The sequence below is a fragment of the Myxine glutinosa genome, chromosome 3, assembly GCF_964187855.1.
Source record: "Myxine glutinosa chromosome 3, kmMyxGlut1.1, whole genome shotgun sequence".
In the NCBI taxonomy this organism is placed as follows: domain Eukaryota; kingdom Metazoa; phylum Chordata; class Myxini; order Myxiniformes; family Myxinidae; genus Myxine; species Myxine glutinosa.
This window is the reverse complement of record NC_136263.1, coordinates 83695691-83715345: the sequence shown is the minus strand read 5'-3', so window position 1 is coordinate 83715345 and position 19655 is coordinate 83695691. Positions and strand designations below refer to the sequence as shown.

Below are 19655 nucleotides of genomic sequence, written 5' to 3'. Positions count from 1 at the left end.
GTGGGTGGGAGGGGGGTTGGGGAGGGCAGGAAGCAGGACTGGGGGGAGGGGAGGGGGAGGTGAGGGGAGAGGGAGGAGAAAGTTATACTACATATACATCTTTTGGGGGAGGGGAGAAGGGAAGGAGCAGGAAAAAATTTTCCCATGCAAAGAGTGCTTAATAACCTCAGTGTTGCACAGGTGAAAAAGGACAGGTGAAAAAGGAAATTGTAATACCCTCTGCCAGCATTACCAGGTGGCGCTATATGGTACACATTTACATAGAGAATTATTCCCCTCTCCCGGTCCCCCACACCCCGAATTAGGCCACGGCCACATAGCCTATGTTACCCCCCTCCACCCCAAGACGAAGTTGTATTTGTATTTGTACCCCGAGTAAATTATAAAAGCGTTTATAGCTGGAGTACCCGGCGTTGCTCAAGCGAAAAAGGAACATTAACATATTTGAAATGAGGGCAAATATAATGGAAAAGCAATTACATCTAAATCAGAATCCATCATAAATGTCGTCATTATTTTATAAATCATAAATGTCCATAAAATAAATCGAATAAATAAAATTAATCATAATAAAAATAACATTTTTACCCAAAGCACTTGTGCACTATTTTTCCCCAAGATTTCAGCTTGCAAGCTCAAAGTATGGCTGAAGTATCACACAGACAACAAGATAGAAAAAAAAATAATAATGTTGTGCATAGCACGATATTTGCAAAATCCTTAAAATAAGTTGTTGACCTTTGGCCTATGTTGTCCGTTTGGCCGATGTTGACTTCAAAAAATAATTGGTGGTTGAATTCAGTGACCTAACATGCAAATCTCCTCAAATTTTAAGTCAATCGGATGAAATTTGCAGATTTCAGAAATTGCACCTTAGACGTTGCTGACCGTTGGCCTATATTGACTTTTTGACTTATGTTGACCTGAAAATAATTGATGGTTGAATCCAGCAGCCTGATATGCAAATTATCTTCAAATTTCAAGTCAAATAGATGAAAATTAATGATTTTTAGAATTTCATAAAGTCTTGGACATTTGGTTTATGTAGACCTTTTGACCTTGACCTCAAAATCAATAGGGTTCTTGTTTATGACCTTTTGACCTTATAAAATGTTTGAGCTTATGACCTTATAAAACAAAAAATTGTTTTACTCTACCATTTTGTGAAGTTTCGTGAGATTGGTTTAATATTGTGACCTGTAGGTGACTGACATACAGACAAACAGACAGACATAATAAACACAAAAGACAACTAATACACTTGAAAATGTTCGTAACAAACGGAGTGACAACTGAGTACGCCCTTTCGGTGCGGGTCATCGCCGGGCGACGAAGGCCTTCGGCGTCCGGCGATGACGTCGTGCAGTGCCTGGAGATGGAATGGGGGAGAGGGGAAGGAGTACAATTCCTCCACTCTCATTAAAGTATCCTGAGTCAGAGTGGTGACCTGTCTGTATTGTAATGTCTAGCAAATGAAACTGCCACAGCAGTTCTATGAGCGGTGGCACGTGAGTAGGCCAGAGGGAATCTTGAGGGAAGGGAAGGGAAGGAAAACCAGAGGGAAGAGAACGCCTACCTTACTCAATTAGCAGTTACAAAGTTTGATGATCTACTGCTGTAAGCAAATCCCTAAAATGGAAGAGAAATTGAACAAGCTTTGCACAATTAAGTGGGAATTAAGAACCAATGTATACCGCTGCTAAAAGGAGGCTCATTAAAAATAGTATCTTCTGATTACTTGGTTGACACTCAACATTTAATATTAAAGCACAAATAACCATATATTGGCAACCATAGTGCAACTTTGATGGGCCGAATAGCCTCCTCCTGTGTTGAAGTTCCTTGTAAGGGAATTCATATTATACTTGTTGAATTATAAAGATGCTGTACTATGCGTACTAATTACATTACTGTTCCAGGATAAAATGTACAAGGAGAAAAGCACAGTACAAGAGACTGCTATCACAGAAGAATATTCAGCTGCAGTTTTGTAAAAAAAAAAAATTGTTTTTACTTTTAAATAATTGAGTTTTAAAATTGGCTTGTAAATAGCTTCATAACCCATAAATAATGCAAACACACACACACACACACACACACACACACACAACACACACACACACACACACACACACACACACATATATATATATATATATGGTTGTTGTGGTGAAGAGTGGGTGGGATATGCAGGAAATACTGGGGAGTGGAAGGAGGCATTTGATAAACATTGGCTGAAAATGAGCATGGATTAAATGGAGGTGATGTGGGTTTTGGTAGCAGAGAAAATAAATGAATATCAGGTTAGAGGGGAAGGAGATCAGACAAGGAATAGGTTTGAGTATCTGGGGGGGACAGTGACCGGGGATGGTAAGTCAGATGCAGGGGTACGGAGGAGGATTCACGTGGGTGTGAATGTGTGGTGAAGGGTGGAGGGAGTAATGGCAGACAGAAAGATTCAACGAGATTGAAATGAAAGGTTCTAATGTCTTGTGCAACGCCGGCCTCCCTTTACGGTCAGGAGACGATGGCACTGACAGCGAGACAACAACAAAGGCTGCAGGTTTGCGGGAACAACTGGGTCGTGACGATTGTAGGAGTAAAGATGGTGGTTAGAAGGAGAATGGACTGAGGGAGGAGATTGGTTTGCAGATGAGTTTGATGGGGAGATTGGTGAAATGCCGGATGAGATGGGCTGGACATTTGGTGCAGATGGCAGAAGAGAGAGAATGGCAAAGACCACAGATAAGTTGAGGAACAAGGTGGAGAAAAAGAGGTACCCACGTTTGAGATGGGAGGATTGTGTGAACAGGGATATCGGTAAGGTGGGGGTGGTTGGAGAGTGGACAGAGTGGGCTGAGGACAGAGGGGAGTGGAGGAGTATCGTGGTCAAGGTAGGGCAGGACCTTGGTGCCATCGGACTCACCCCTTATAAAGGGAAGAGGAGAACAACAATATATATATAATATATATATATATATATATATATATATTATATATATCTATATATATATATATATAATATATATATATATATATATATACACATATACATGACAAAAAGCATGTGGACACCAGAACATCAAATAGCTCATTCCAAAATAATGGAATTAATATGGAGCTGGTCCCCCCTTTGCTGCAAAAACAGCCTCCACTCTTCTGGGAAGGCTTTCCCCTCGATGTTGGAACATTTCTGCGGAGATTTGCTTCCATTCAGCCACAAGAGCATTAGTGAGGTGGGGCACTGATGTTGGGTGATTAGGCCTGGCTCGCAGTTCCAATTCATCCCAAAGGTGTTCAATGGGGTTGAGGTCAGGGCTCTGTGCAGGCGTCAAGTTCTTCCACACCGACCTCGACAAACCATTTCTGTATGGACTTCGCTTTGTGCACGGGGCCATTGTCGTGCTGAAACAGGAAAGGGCCTTCCCCAAACTGTTGCCACAAGTTGGAAGCATACAATCATCAAGAATGTCATTGTATGCTGTCGCGTTGATATTTCCTTTAACTGGAACTAAGGGGCCGAGCCCGAGCCATGAAAAACAGCTCCAGACCATTATTCCTCCTCCACCAAACTTTACAGTTGGCACTATGCATTTGGGCAGGTAGCATTCTTCTGGCATCAGCCAAACCCAGATTCGTCCGTCTGACTGCCAGATGGTGAAGCGTGATTCATCACTCCAGAGAACGCATTTCCACTGCTCCACAGTCCAATGGCAGCGAGCTTTACACCACTCCAGCCGACACTTGGCATTGCACATGGTGATCTTAGGCTTGTGTGCGGCTGCTCGGCCATGGAAACCCATTTAATGAAGCACCCGACGAACAGTTGTTGTGCTGACGTTGCTTCCAGAGGCAGTTTGGAACTCGATAGTGAGTGTTGCAACCAAGGACAGATGATTTTTACACGCTATGTGCTTCAGCACTCGGCGGCCCCGTTCTGTGAGCTTGTGAGGCCTACCACTTTGCGGCTGAGCTATTGCTGCTCTAGACGTTTCCACTTCACAAGAACAGCCCTTACAGTTGACCGGGGCAGCTTTAGCAGGGCAGAAATTTAACAAACTGACTTATTGGAAAGGTGGCATCCTCTGACGGTGCCATGTTGAAAGTCACTGAGCTCTTCAGCATGGCCCATTCTACTGCCATGTTTGTCTATGGCTGCTGTGCTTGATTATATATATACAGTACCTCTCAACAATGGGTGTGGCTGAAACAGCCGAATCCACTCATTATATTAAGGGGTGTCCGCATACTTTTGACCATGTAGTGTATATACACATATACACAGATACAGTATATACAGTACAAAATATTCCTTTGCTCTCTGCAGAAAGAAGCAAATGGGGATGACCCATTGGGCCATATGGTTCTCCTTTATTTTGAGTGTGTTTTTTTTGGTTGTATCATTACAAAAATACATAAGAGGGAGAATGTACAACAGACAAGCCATAAACTCACCATTTGCATAGGATTCACCGTTTTCTTATTCGTCATAACACGTGCTGTCGCATTATTCACCTACAGACGGCACACGGAAAGGCTGGATAAAGGTTTTGGAAACATACAAAGTTGAATTTTGTGTTTGTTCTTTGTTTCATTACAATTATTTTAAAGCACTTTTAAAAATCTACACTACATTTGCATTGTAAAAATCATTAGCATTAAACATTTGTGATTCAAAATTCAAAAATGTCAAAGTGCACAATCACGTGAATGGGTGGAGCTCAAGCGCAGGAAGGCACATGCATGTGTGATGCATGGTGTGTGAAGAAATTGCTCAAGGAAATAGCATGCAGTTTTACCATTTACATGGGGAAAGGGGATTTTGGGGTGAGGGTGGGTGGGGGGTTGGGAAGGGAGGGTGGGAGGAATAGGACAGAAAACAGCTTGGGGGTAACACAATAGGAAACAGAGTAGGAATTAAAACAAAGAACATAAAAAAGGAATCACAGAAGGAAAGAACAGGGTGCTTTGAAACTTCTTGCAAGGAAAAGCCATTGGAAATGATGGTGCATGAAGCATGTGCATGTGAGCCACATTCAGCATCCCGGCATGAGCATGTAACCCAAGTCATTGCAGCAATAAAGATTCCATTCAAGCTTGGATCACAGTTAAAGAAGTGCTGGTGAGCGGGTTTGGCAGGATGGAGTTAACGACCAAAGTTGGATGTATGCGAACTAGCAACATTCTCATCATTGCCCTCTAAAAGCATACAAGGGAAAGGGGGCACAGGGTGGGAAACAGGGTACATAGGAACGGCTAGGCAGTGTCAGGAGCGCTGACAGTCAGAGGCTATGCGTGTCCGAGCATTAATGGAGGGCTGTTCCACTTACCCTGTGGGCGCAGCCACCAGCCTGATACCCTGACAGCTACCGTGCTTAATCAGAGTCTTAGTTTGGGCGGCTTTAGAATGCAGTCTACCGTCGAGGAGAGAAAATAAGAGGGAAACACGCATTGTCTTACTGTAGCACCCCGAGACACATCAGTGGCATTGAACAAAACTGATTGGAGGGGCCGTGGCAGTGTTTTTTTTGTCAAATGAGTGAAACAAATTATGTCACGAATTGTGCCAAACCATTTTTTGATAAGTTCATCTATATGGGGGGTGGGCTTCCAACCCTAATCAGTCTTGCTCAACCCCAAACATTAGCAACCAATCAAAAATGATCCAGGTGTCACTACTAACATAATTGATAAAATGGCTGCCAATGAAACAAACATCACTGTCTTTGCTGTCTTATTTCTGTCCTACACAAGTGTGCACGCATTCATACACATACGTAACCATGCAGCACGCAAACTTTCACCCTACCTCTTGATACCCTCATTCAGACAGGCCCAGCATGAGCGAGGAGGAGCGGGTGGGCTATGTGACAGACAGGGAGGTGAGTGTAGAGAGAAAAGCGGCAACTAATGTGACAGGCGCGTAGCAGAGCAGGTATAATAGGACATGCACCTCTATTTTACGGCCCTCTACCATCGTGCCATGTAATTTCTCCCGCGCCCTGTCTGCATCGGCACTATTCTCGAAAGTTACGAAACCAAATCCCTGCATGCAGCGGGAAAAGAAGGGGGAAAAAACATGCTCGTCATTAACACAGAGATTTGACCACAGTTCATCACATGCAAGATTGAGGTGGGTTCTTACATTTGAACAAAGATGCCTCATAAACAAAAAAAAAATTCACTGTGAAGAATGAAAAGATCACCATGTCAACCACTGTTAATAATAAAAAGAAGAGCAAGGCCCATTGAAAATGTAGAAGAATAAGTGAAAAACAGACCAAAAAGGAAAGAAAAAATAATAAAAAGATCAAAACAGGCCAAAAGAAATACGATTGGTGTGCTGCGAAGCAAGTGGATAGGTTTTTGCTACACTGCAGAACAACCTGAAACAAAAATGAAACAAACCAATTAAAAAGAAATGAGCAAACATGCAGAGTTCTCAAGAAAACTTTGCAAAAAGTGCAGTTACTGGGAGAGGTGAGAAAGATGGGAGCCAGCCAGCCCCAACAGCTCCATTCTATGGTAACAGAGCGCAGAGAAAGCAGCCTGGGCTGCCCACCGACAGGAAGACTTTTTTTTGCCGTGGCCTTACTTGCTAACCCAGCCATGGCTTGCCCGTAAAAGAGAGCAAGCGTGCATTGAAATCAACGCTGCTTGGGCATTTCGCCACCGCACTCACTGCATTGCTCACAAATTACCACTCATTGGGCTAATGTAAACCGTGAGCTAATACGGATGATGTGAACTTTCACATTCAATAACATTAAAATGGTGCATATTGGAGCAGCTCATAGGAATGCGTAATTACCATTAGCATTTGCAGTTTGAAGAAGCAGTTTGCTCCAAAACATGTTCACCATGCGTAATACTGTCGTGAGCACCCGTTTTTAAAAGCAAATGGGAAAGAGGCTTGAATTTAATTTCTCTTTGGTTGCCCAGCAGATGGGTTCTGCCCAAACGAGGTTCGGGAAATTGCTTCTGCAGACTTTGTTTCAAACATTTTCCATTTAAGTATACAATACATACATGCACGAATAGACTTTATTGACAAAAACATAATGTGCATTAAAGAGAACGTACCTTGGATCCTCTTTCATTAAAAATGATTTCAACGTCTAGAATTTTACCAAATTGCTGCAAGGCAAAGACGATAACACAACGTTAGAGTTCACATTTTGTTAAAATAAACAAGCTTGCAAATACGGCTGGCTAAAAGAGTGCACTGTTTTCGTTCAATTTTGTGCTAGTTTCTGTGATGTACTGAATCTCCAAAGTCCTTACAATTTATATATATATATATATATATGTGTATATATATATATATATATATATATATATATATATATATATATATATATATATATATATATATATATATATATATATATATATATATATATATATATATAACACAGTTTCTGCATGTGTGTGTGTAATGTTACCGATAGACTCCTAAACGGAGAGGCTTACGTGCTTGATATTTGGCATAGACATGGCCATTGAGCCTGGGACGAACATGGCCGAACTCAAAATATTTGACGATCCATATTTTTTATTCATATTTACCTCAGCGCATTTCAGCGCACGGAATCAACGGAATCAGAGCAGGTGGGCGCTGATTCGCTCAGAGCGATCACGTGATGACGCTATGACGCTATGAACGCTATGACGCTATGACCGCTATGACGCTATGAACGATATGACGCTATGAACGCTATGAAAAAAAAAATCGCTATGACGCTATGACGCTATGAAACGCTATGAACGCTATGACGCGATGAACGCTATGAAAAAAAAAATCGCTATGACGCTATGAAACGCTATGACGCTATGAACGCTATGAACGCTATGACGCTATGAACGCTATGACGCTATGACGTTATGAAACGCTATGAACGCTATGAAAAAAAAAATCGCTCGCTTTGCCAAGGGGCTCGCTCCCCCCCCCCCTCCCCTTCCCCCTCCCCCTCCCCTCCCCCACCCGGCAATGCCGGGTACTTCTGCTAGTATATATATATATATATAAATCGAATCGAACCAGATACTCAAACCTATTTCCTTGTCTGATCTCCTTCCCCTCTAACCTGATATTCATTTATTTTCTCTGCTACCAAACCCACATCACCTCAATTTTATCCATGCTCATTTTCAGCCCGTGTTTCTTTTTTAAACAAAGAAAAATGTTACGGATATTTACAATAGGTGCAATAGACAATCTGTTAAAGGGCATCACATCTTTTCATGAGCATTGGCACTTTGCAAAAGGCAAAAACACCAAGAATGTGGACAAAAATTATGACTTTCCCTTATACAAAGGCCTCACAAGACCTCACAATGACCAATGACCTCACAAAAGGTCACAAGATGTTCTCCACTCACTTTATAGGAAAAGTTCTAAAAAAAATTAAAACTGTAAAAAAAGAAATTCTAAAAAAAACTTTTTAGGAAAGGTTCTAGAATTTTTTTTAAACATAAAAAATTCTATAAAATATTTTTTCGGAAAGGTTCTAAAAATATTTAAAACTGTAAGAACAAAAGTTCAAAAAAACTTTTTAGGAAAGGTTTTCTATCAAGAACGTTCTAAAATTTGTACTTGTAAAACAGAATGGTAAAAATGCCTGCGCACTCATTCTCACTTTACGTCTTCCCTTCCTCTCTAATTTATCCTTACCCCAAACAGTTGCCGCAGGTCGGGGTCTCGAAAGCGGAACGGGATGTTGGAGACGTGCAGCCTTTTGGGCTGCTGCTTGTTTTCCGAACCGTCCGCAGACTGCCCCACATGGGGCCCTTCCGTCTGCACTGCCTCCTCTGTCTGCTGCAAGGTCGTCACACACACAGCATCACAAGAGAGGGGGAAGAGGTACAAAGAAGATTAAATAGAAGAAAGATGAATACATGAATAATTGTCGAGTAAACAACAGCAATAACTGGAGAATTGCACTCTTAATCTCCAAAGAAAAAGATGGCCTCAGAACGTTTATTTTTTCTCTCTCTCGTTATTTTGGCACTGCGTTAAACAAAAAGAAGAAATCTGCATTGCGCATTGAAAAAGTGACTTTCATTTTCAATTGTGCCTTCATTTAAGAGGGAAGGATGGCCAGCCAACGTTCAAGCCAATATCTGACCTGGACAGCAGCCCAAAGCTGAAGATGGCGCCAAGGTTAGTCCCTGGGCATGGCTGCAGCGCACTGCAAAGCTGGATTGTCCCAAGACAATGACGTGATACGCTTCGCACAAAAGACGCAAGAGTGAACATAATTTTGTACCAAAAAGCTTAGTCAGCTTTGTGTGCAGCATGCCACAATTTTTAAATGGCATTTTTGGCTGTATCTCAGCAGGCTTTTGTCAATCATGGGCTATAAGATCACATGGTTTGGGCCCAATGAATGTTCTAACAACATGGACCAGAGCAACCCACCTACTGAACCAGCAGAATTGGCCCTCTTGGTTAGCGAACAGCGAAAGACATGGTGCTTGGTTAAGAGCCCAAAGGAGCAGGGATAGGGGCAAAATAGTTACCTGGCGTAGCAGGTAATCTATTACAAACTGCAAGCTACATTGACATGCGAGCTAAGACAATGTAAGAATCATAACACATATGAAACGAGAAGGGTATACATAAAAGACTGATTAGTTTACATTTTGTATCCCACTGATAGGCTGGATCTGGCCTCGGACCTGAACCAAAATTTTATTGGCTTCTTCTCGTCACCAAACCAACCTCTCCACCAAGTTTCGTCCAAATCCTTCCATAACCTTTTGAGATATTGTGCTATATATCGTTTTTATCACTTTCACTCAATAGTGAAGAATCACTTAAAAATTGTCGAATCCGGATTCTGATCTTCACCAAAATGCAATCAATTCGTCCTCGTCACATATCCAAACCTGCCCACCAAATTTCGTCCGAATCTGTCCATATTTTTTTGGATATCCTGCTCAAACACGCAGACAGACAAACAGACGGGGGTGAAAACATGACCTCTGTCCCCCTTCGGTGGGTGGTGTTAATAAGGGATTATAAAAAATGATCAAAACAACTACACGACAAGACAGCACGAAATAGTTAACAAGAAACATCAAATTAAATCAATGTGCTTAAAATAAGGACCTTAAAGAAAAACCTCAAATAATTAAAGGAAATTGTGAATTACATACTATGCTTTAATTACATAATTTAATTACTTTAATTTTATAATAATTTAACATAACATAACATAATAAAACATAACATAACATAATAAAATAACATAATAATTTAAGCATAATTAATGCTTTAATTACATACTTGTCTATAACAAGGTAGAATTGTTGATGAATAATATTAAACAGCCCCCCCATTACTCAAAACCATATCCAACCAACTTCACTGTCAGGCAGAACGAGTGTTGGATGACAACTAATGGGATCCGATATGCAAATGAAAAGTAGTATAAACGACGCTATAAATTAAAGGTGTTGCTGTCTTATTAATCCAAATGCATTTAAATATTATTTTTAACATCCTCTCTTTCTGCTCTTCCCAGCTACCGCTACCTTCCCTTAAATTCAATCTTCTCTTTACCATTCTTTTCATTTTGTTTCTTACTTCTGACACCGACATGCTCCCTGCTGAACGTATGTACATCATTTCTATAAGATATTTGAGAAGCTTGGAAAAGGCTGTGAAACATGACAGTAGAGATCAGTATTGACAATGACACCTGACCGGACCACAAAAAATACCAAAAAACAACTTTCTTGATGCTATCAACATGGAGGTTAACAAATGTAGACAAACTCGAGAACACCAAAAGTATCTCAAGCAATCCATGGTGGTCCCCATTGAAATGGGGTAAGTATATAATGTTGTAGAATATTTAAGTGTCCAGATATTTTAAAATACTTTTAGCCATGTACTTTGTATAGTATTTACAATATGAGTACACAGAGCATGAAAAGTCTTATGGTGTTCAATAAATTAATCATTATTCGTAACGTACGATTGGGAATTTATATGTGAAGCATTCAAAAAGTTATACAAACTATTGACTTGCAATCGTAGCCTTGAGATCTTAGTGTCCTGAGTTTGAGCCCCTGTCATGCCGTTGAATTAACACCAGTGGGTTGACGACTTATAATGAACCCACCAGTGGAGGAGTTCATTATAAGTCGAGGAGAAACCAAAGCCATAACCAATCATGGGTGGATCGTCATTCCGTCGCTAGCGCACAAATGAAAATAACGTTTTAAAAATACAATTCGAAAAACATGAAACAGAGATGATACTCTGGCTCCGTTTATCTACACCTACATGTCCTCTAGCTCTGTCAAGAGTTTGGGCCTCCACCCTACGCACCACCCCCTCCCTTCCCTTGGAAAGGGAATCAATCCATGGATGCGTTTCTAGCACTTGGTCACGGGTGTAGTACTGGTGAACAGGTGATTTTTTTTGATTTTTTTTGTTTTTTAGCTGAACAGTTTCCTTATAGTCTTATAAACAAGAATCATGCTATTAGAGGTCATAGAAGTACCCCTAATTATTGAAAAATTCAAATTTCAATTCAATTCAATATAATATTTTGCATGAAATTTGTTATAACTTTAATTTGCATCATTCTTTTGGGCTGAAATTTGGACAGGATATTCAGAATATCACTTCCTTTAAAATGATGAAGGCTTTTGTTTATAGGAGTAGCCATTGTGGATTTATTGAAGGACAACCAAGTTTTATCTGGTAATTGGCATAATTAGCTAATTAGTGAACATTTGACATAATTTCACTAAATCCTCTCATCAGATAGTAGAGTAACACATGTATAATACATGTACCAAGTTTTGTGTGAAAAGAATGATAGGTGACATAGAAGATAGAAGTAGAAATGTGTTCTTTGTTTTTCCTTTTTTTTATTGACGGTCTAATTTATGCAAATTATATGCATGTAATATGACAAAGAAGCGTTGAAACTGGTCTGAGAGCCAAGATTATATCTTTCAAGAAAAACTGAAAATTAGGTATTAACTTGACTTTGTTTTTGTGTAAAGGCCTCTCAAAGGTACCTATGTAGTTTTCTCAATTTTTCACCTGTACTACACCCTTAAGAGGTGGTATTAATTAGATTACTGTCTCTCTTCTACCTAGAGCAATACACCACACATACACTTGCAAATATGATCACATTTTACCACACACAATCTGTATTATAAAAGAGCCATTTGTCTGTGTCGTCATTTTTCTCAGAGATGGATGGATGTATCTTCATATAAAGCTTTCAGTGGTTCAGTGGTTTCAGGCAAAAAATAATAATAAAGTGAGAATTTTGAGAACTAAAGTTGGATTTTTTTGATCGTGCTATAGTGCCTAAACCTTTGTGGCTAGGCTACGTGAAAGGTAATATTAAACAATCCCCGACCCCATTCCTTAGATGTTGTCGGGTAGTGTTTTAGAGCCCCCCCACAAAAAATAGACCTTCAACACTGGGTACATCTGCTGGTTCACAAAAAAAGAAATAGGAACTGAATCCAGGCCAACATTTCCCTGCTTTTTTATTTTATTTATACAGAGGCATCCATTGACATAACTGTAGGTTATGCTAAGATCACATATTCCAAGGAAAAGTCATGTATTGTTGAATTGGTACTGCACAGGAAATTAATTCTATAACAGAACAGAAAATAAATTAGTGATTAAGGTCTCATGGGTTTGAAGGCTCTTGATCGATGTATAAGTAGATTTTGTGAAAAGCTTATGAAAATGAAAGGGCCCAGAGGAACTTTGAAGGAGGGATGTTATATCAGGACGGTGTTAGTAGAATAAATGGATGGTGATGGCAACAGCACAAATTCCAAGTTATTTTGGGAGAGCTACATCCTATTATGAGTTCTTGCTGATACCATGTAAATGGATTAAATTGAGATTTTTTTGTCGCCGATGTACACATAGTCACATACCCCATAATGTCACAGTGGATTTTTTTTATTTATTATTCACACCATGATTAAAAATGAATAGCTGAAATGTCTTCAGTCAATAAGTATTCAAACCCCTTTGTTATGACACTCCAAATTGAGCTCAGGTGCATCCAATTTCCTTTGATAATCTTTCAGATGTCTCCACAACTTAATTGGAGTTCACCTGTGCCCAATTCAATTGATTGGACACGTTTTAGAAAGAAACACACCTTTTAGATAATGTCCCACAGTTGACAGTGGATGCCAGAACAGAAATTCTACCATGAAGTCCAAGGAACTGTCCGTAGAACTCTGAGATAGAACTGTGAGGAGGCATAGATCTGGGGAAGGGTATAAAACAATTTCTAGAGTGTTGAAAGTTCCCAAGAGCACAGTAAGCTCCATCTTTAGGAAATGGAAAGAATATGGAACTATCCAGACTCTTCCTACAGCTGGCCGTCCGACCAAACTGAACAACCTGGCAAGAAGGACCTTGGTCAAGGAGGTGACCAAGAACCCAATATCCACTCTGGCAGAACTACAGAGTTCCTTGACTGAGATGGGAGAACCTGCTGGAAGGACAAGTCTCTGCAGAATTTCACAAATGTAGACTTTTTGGGAGAGTGGCCGGATGGAAGCTAATTCTGAGAAAAAGGCACATGACAGCAAGCCTGGAGTTTGCAAAAAGGCACATGAAAGACTCTGAGCGTATGACACAAAAGATTCTGTGGTCTTTCTGTGGAGATGAAAATTGAACTCTTTTGCCTGAATGCAAAGCGCTATGTCTGGCAGAAACCAAGCACAGCTCATCACCCATCTAACAACATCCCTATCGTGAAGCATGGTGGTGGCAGCATCATACTATGGGGATGCTTTTCAGTGGCAGGGACTGGGGGGTTTGTAAGGATAGAGGAAACAATGAATGGAGCCATATACAGGTAAATCCTCATGGAGAACCTGCTTCAAAGTGCAGAATACGTTAAACTGCAGCGAAGATTTACATTCCAATAGGCCAATGACCCCAAGAATACAGCTAAAGCAACACTGGAATGACTTCAGAACAAGAACGTGAAAGTCCTTCAGCGGCCGAGCCAAAGCCCAGACTTGGGTCCCATTGAGAATCTATGGGAAGACTTGAAGATTGCTGTTCACCGATGCTCCCCATTCAACTTAACAGAGCTTGAGCAAATCTGCAAGGAAGAATGGGAAAACTCTCCAAATCCAGATGTGCAAAGCTGGTGCAGACATATCCAAGTGGACTCGAAACTGTAATCACTGCCAAAGGTGCTTCTATGAAGTAATGACTCAGGGAGTTGAATGCCTGTGTAAAGTAGATATTTCTGTATTTCATTTTTGATTTCTAAAAAAATTAATTCAACTTTGATATTATATGGTACGTCAGTATGCAGTACGTCAGTGAAAATGCAGTACGTCATTATGTGTACGTCATTATGTGTACGTCGGTGGAAAAAAAAACTCAATTCAATCCATTTTAAATTCAGGCTGTAACACAACAAAATGTAAAATAAGTTAAGGGGTGTGAATACTTTCTGAGCTAATGTTGTATGTTGTATGTTGTGTACAATGTTGAGGTAATGTTGTGTGAATACCAGACAGTCAATACAAGTAATGTAATACAAGTCAATACAATACAAGTCATAACACAACAGTCACTAATACAAAAAAATAATAATCAAGAAACAACCCTGAGTTTCCAACTTATTGCTAAATTGATAGCTCAGATGGATGCACATAATATGCACCCATAATATAAACCACGGTGCCAATGAAAAAAAATATGGGATAAAAAGTTTCTCCAAACTGTCCCTATTTCTTGATTATTATTTTTTTGTATTAGTGAGTGTCCCTATTCACCCGTAAAACGGGGTGAATAGGGACAGCCATAAAAATCCTATTTATTCATATTTAACCCATATATGGGCTTAATGGGAACTATAAGTTGCTTTTTAAAAAAATAAGAGAACACTTTCAACCCAAATATCAACAAATCAGTATGGTTATCAATTTTCAGCGAAAAAAGTTCCCGAACTTTTTTTCAGTTTGTGTCCCTATTCACCTTGCTGTCCCTATTCAACCCATTTTACGGTAGTATAGTAAATATTGTATGACTGCATGTACTTTTGAGGTTACCCTGGTATGACACTTTCCTATTGGTTGGATGATAGCCAAGCTCAAGCTGTCATCACATTGGTGCTCTGGTGAATTGCATTTTCATACAAATAAATGATAGGATTTTTGTATTCTTTGAATTCAACACCAATCTTTACTTCCGCCACCGAAGGTGGATGCAGGTTGTGTTTTCACCCCTGTCTGTCTGTCTGTTTGTTTGGCTGTTTGTGAACAAGATATCTCCAAAAGTTGTGGACGGATTCGGACGAAATTTGGCAGAGATGTAGCGTATGTGACAAGGACGAAATGATTAGATTTTGGTGAAGATCCGACTGGTAGAATTTTTAAGTGATTGTTCATCATTGGGAGGTGAGGCCAAAAACGATACATTGATTCCGGATCAAAAGCAAGATACCTCAAAAGTTATGGATGGATTTGGACCAAACTTGGTGCAGAGGTTAGTTGTGTGACAAGACCAAATCGATTCGATTTTGGTAAAGATCTGAATATGGATTCGGATACGATAATTATTTAATTTTCAAGTGATTCTTCACTATTGAGAGATCGTGCGAAAAGCGATATATAACACGACTAGTGGTGTCAACCGTGGGAATCCCACGGGCATGGACGTGTGTGACATTTGGACATGTTGAGTTAGATGCTGCACCTGCACATTCAGTTTCACAAAATGGTTACTGGCAATTTATCAGATCCACAAATAATGTCATCTACACAATGTATTTACTTCTGATAACATGTGAATGCATGTGCGTGCACATGGGAAATACAGTTTGAAATGTGTGATTACATCTCATGTAAAATGTGACTTTAAGAGCTCAAATCCTCTCCCTCCCCGCCCCCAAAAGTTGTGGACGGATTTGGACGAAACAAGTACAAGTCGGTATGATTTTGGTCCATGGCTGAATCAAGATCCTCTTCCCTTTATAAAGGGACCCCAACATTTTTCAAACATTTTATGCCCCAACATTTTCTTACCTGTTGCCAACTTGTAGCATGCCTACAGCATGGAAATACACAGCAATCTTAGCGAGTAGTCATGTTGAGGGGTTTTGGCATAAATGCCACGTTTGCCATTACGAGTTAACGAGTAACCTGTGATCGACACAGCAAGAATTACGGAAAACTGGTAGACAACAAAAATTACAAAATGGCAACCTAGAAAAGGCCTTGGGAGAAACAAAAGTACATCAAATGTGGTGACTCCCTGTGCCCCTACCCACGCCTGGCGCCACGACCGGTCCTGAAGATCCGTGACCGTAACAATATGGAGAGATTAAATAGAAAAATTGACTGGAGTACAATGACCTCAAATTGCATTGAAAAAACAACAACATCAACATTTAGTGGACCATATTGAGGGGGGGGTTTCATCCTACAGTGGGCTAAATCAGCAAGTCAAGTCAGGTAAAGTTATATAATAATCTGGCACAGTGCTGAACATGCATAAAATGAGTAATTTAAGTGATTTTTATTGCTTTTATAAAATATTTTCAATGCAAGAATTGCCTTTGCATAACAAATGACGTGGCTGTATCATGCCATCAATCGGCTAGCTTAGATTGATTGCATTGGTACACATCGGCCATTTTGAGTGAAAACATTAAGAAGGAATAATTAGAGTAAGGTGGTTCAAGATGACCCTGGCACGAAACAGGGGGTCTTGTTCCCCACCTTTCCCACCAAGAGAATTTTAGCCCCATCTTATTTTACTCTTACAAAATGAAAGAGACATGCAATACATTTCATAAGTAAAATATTTTATCCACAAATATTTAGCTTGTACAAATATGGAGTATTGGTAGTGCAGCGGCATAGCAAACCAATTGTGCATTTTGTGATGGAAGCACCAAATTTGGCAGAATGATAGAATATTATATGGAGAACATTTTCAGATATGGAACCACTTTGGAATTCACCCCAATGTGGCCGCCATATTGGATTTCAAAATGGCGGCTTAAAAATCTTTAATTACAAATATTTCTGGTTCTATACCAGCTACAGCCTTGATTTTAGTGTCTGGATGTACAAACTTGAGGTCAAGGAATTGAATGGTTCTACTTAGAAGTTGATTTACTGACGCCATATTGGATTTCAAGATGGCGGAAATTGATTTACAGTGAAGTGAAATTTGTTATTATTGCTGTATACTCAAAAAATTTGATTTCAATTCCCGTCCTCCAGTTGGGTTGCTCACTAAACCACGTCACACCTTTAATACAACAACCATGTCATACCGTTCACAAACTAACCTACAGGGTGAGTCATAAGTCCCAGGACACGATTTAGCTGCTTATGCAAGATTTGTTTATACCATCCACCAGGGTGAGCCATAAGCCCCAGGAGCAATAGTGGGGCAGCTTTCGGTAAGATATTTGATGCGTTGTGCAAATTGGGGTAAACGCTCAAACTTGGTACACTTATAGGACTCCCCAAACTGATCATTTTTTTAAGATAGGGAACCAATGCACCACCACCCTCAGGTGGCCAGTTGCCTGGTAGGAGGGCAGAGCCAGTGACACGTCTGCGTATTCCCTTGCCTCTGTTGGTCCTTGCAGTTGCCTTCAGGCTGCCTGACTTTGCATAGCGGTCCCACACTAGATCGAGACGAGATCGATGTTGAAGCTGTGACATAATGTATGGAACGAATACTTTTGTGGCATAGTCAAGAAATGTTTTGGTCTGGCCTGGGCTCAGCATTTGAACTATTACAGCTCCATCGAGGATCACAGAAGATACTTGTGGTGGGTCCGACTTTGCTTCGACAAGCTGTTCTAAGGGCTGCAACAAGTCAGCTTTGGAACCAAAGCGGAGCTGTCCATTTTGCGAGAGTGCTGGCGGATGTGCGCTGTTCTCATGTTTGAAGAACTGCTCGAGACCCCCATCTCTGGTTTGGCATGCGATGTATAGTCTGGAGAAGAGCTCTGAATCACTCTTTGCAGAGGCTACTTGTTGTTTGCTCTTCTGGGCAGCTTTGACCTTGATGGATGAAAACAACGGGAGTTTGTTGCGTTTGATGACATCATTGAGTGGCTTGGATCTGTCTGCCAGACGTTCCTTCTCAAATGAATGGAACTGATCTCTCCCAATCTGTAAAGCTGTATGCACAGTATCTACAACAGCTGGGCCCAAGATCTCCAGTGTGCCCAGGACCAGCAAATCTGTGCTTTCTTCTTCAAAGGGACTGCCCATCTCTTCGATGACTGTTGTCAGTGCACGGACATCTTGGACGAACTTCTTCTGCACACTGTCGGTTTGCTCATGGTGGTGGGTGTGCTCTCCCCTTTGGCGCAGTTGCTGTGAGGTCTCAAATTCTGTGATGACCCGAGCAACTTCGGGGCCAGCCACCATCCACCGTCGAAGGGCACTTGGATTTTCAGTTAGGCCCACTGCCCCGCCATCGCCTTTGACCGTGGCATTGTTTTGTTCATGAGCCTGGTCTAGGGAGATGGCGGAGAAAGCATGCCTAGTCTTCTTGGATGTGAAGTGCCCCGCATGGAACTTGGCAGCAACATCTGGGTGTTTCTCTGCAATGCCAACCATGTCCCTGATGTGGACTGGTAACCAGCGAGCATAGTGGATATGGCCCAATGCAGCGAACCATGCAGCTAGCTCTGGTAGGGTGTCCATGTACAGCGTGAAGTTGGACTCTCTCAGTGAACGTATGTAGAGGAGTATACAGAGCTCCAGGTTAAGTACAGTGGCCCAGTACTGAAACTGTGGACATGCCGCTGCTCTCTGGTCACACCATGCCTCGAACTCCAATGGTTCCTCATCTCTTGCAGTTGCTCTTTCGTTGTATATGTCATATGCACGATGCTGCAGTATGTGTAGGGCAGCAACAGTTACTTGGTGGGCGCGTCTTGTACGGCTGACGTGAGCTGCACGCAAGAAGGAGTCTGCTGTGCCAGCTGTTGCTATCTCTGCCTGAACCAATGCCTGTGTCCAACCACTGTCTTGCAGCCAGTCTCCTGCTGTCTTCAAAGCTGCCATCTCTGTGTGTAGACCACCCAGCATGACCACAAAGAGATCTTCACCATGTGTGTCTGGCCAGTTCCATTGCACCTGCTTGGCGATCGCATAAAGTGGTTGGTCCAGTGTGACGACGGGTATCTGTCCAGGGTTTAGCTCATTGATCGCTGCTTTCACGACATCCATGGCATGGCGGATCATTGCCACTGAGTGGGCTTGGTCATGGAAGAGGGGAAGCAAGGCAGTGGGTGTGACTGTGATACTAGTATCCTTGGCCGATTGGTTCTCTGCGTGATGTGCAGCCTAAGAAATGTTTCCCGGATTCTGTGTGTCACCACTGTCACATGCATCCTTCACAGTCTGGAGCCACCTCTTCTCTTTATCCAGTTCAGCTTGTGCAGGATTCCTCTGCAGCGACGCCTGGGTTCCAGCTGGTACAGGGTGGCTTTTGGCAAGTGAACTAACTGGTTGTACATCTGTGTAATACCGTGGAAGGTCCTCCACAGTCTTGACATTTGAGACACCCCCGATGATGACAATACCTCGGTCTGTGCCTTGATTGTCATAGTCTGGATGTTGTATCAATGAAATACCAGTTCCGT

The 19655-nt window shown here is 41.3% G+C and overlaps 1 protein-coding gene across 1 annotated transcript in view; it reads right to left on the bottom strand.

Annotated features, from left to right (window-relative positions):
* The window catches only part of LOC137423419 (RNA binding protein fox-1 homolog 3), an 891619-nt gene that overhangs the window by 28369 nt on the left and 843595 nt on the right, over positions 1–19655 (bottom strand). The window contains 5 exon segments of the mRNA XM_078774235.1: positions 3362–3380; positions 4474–4515; positions 5954–6046; positions 7084–7137; positions 8675–8818. Coding sequence (XP_078630361.1) covers positions 3362–3380; positions 4474–4515; positions 5954–6046; positions 7084–7137; positions 8675–8818 — 352 coding nt within the window.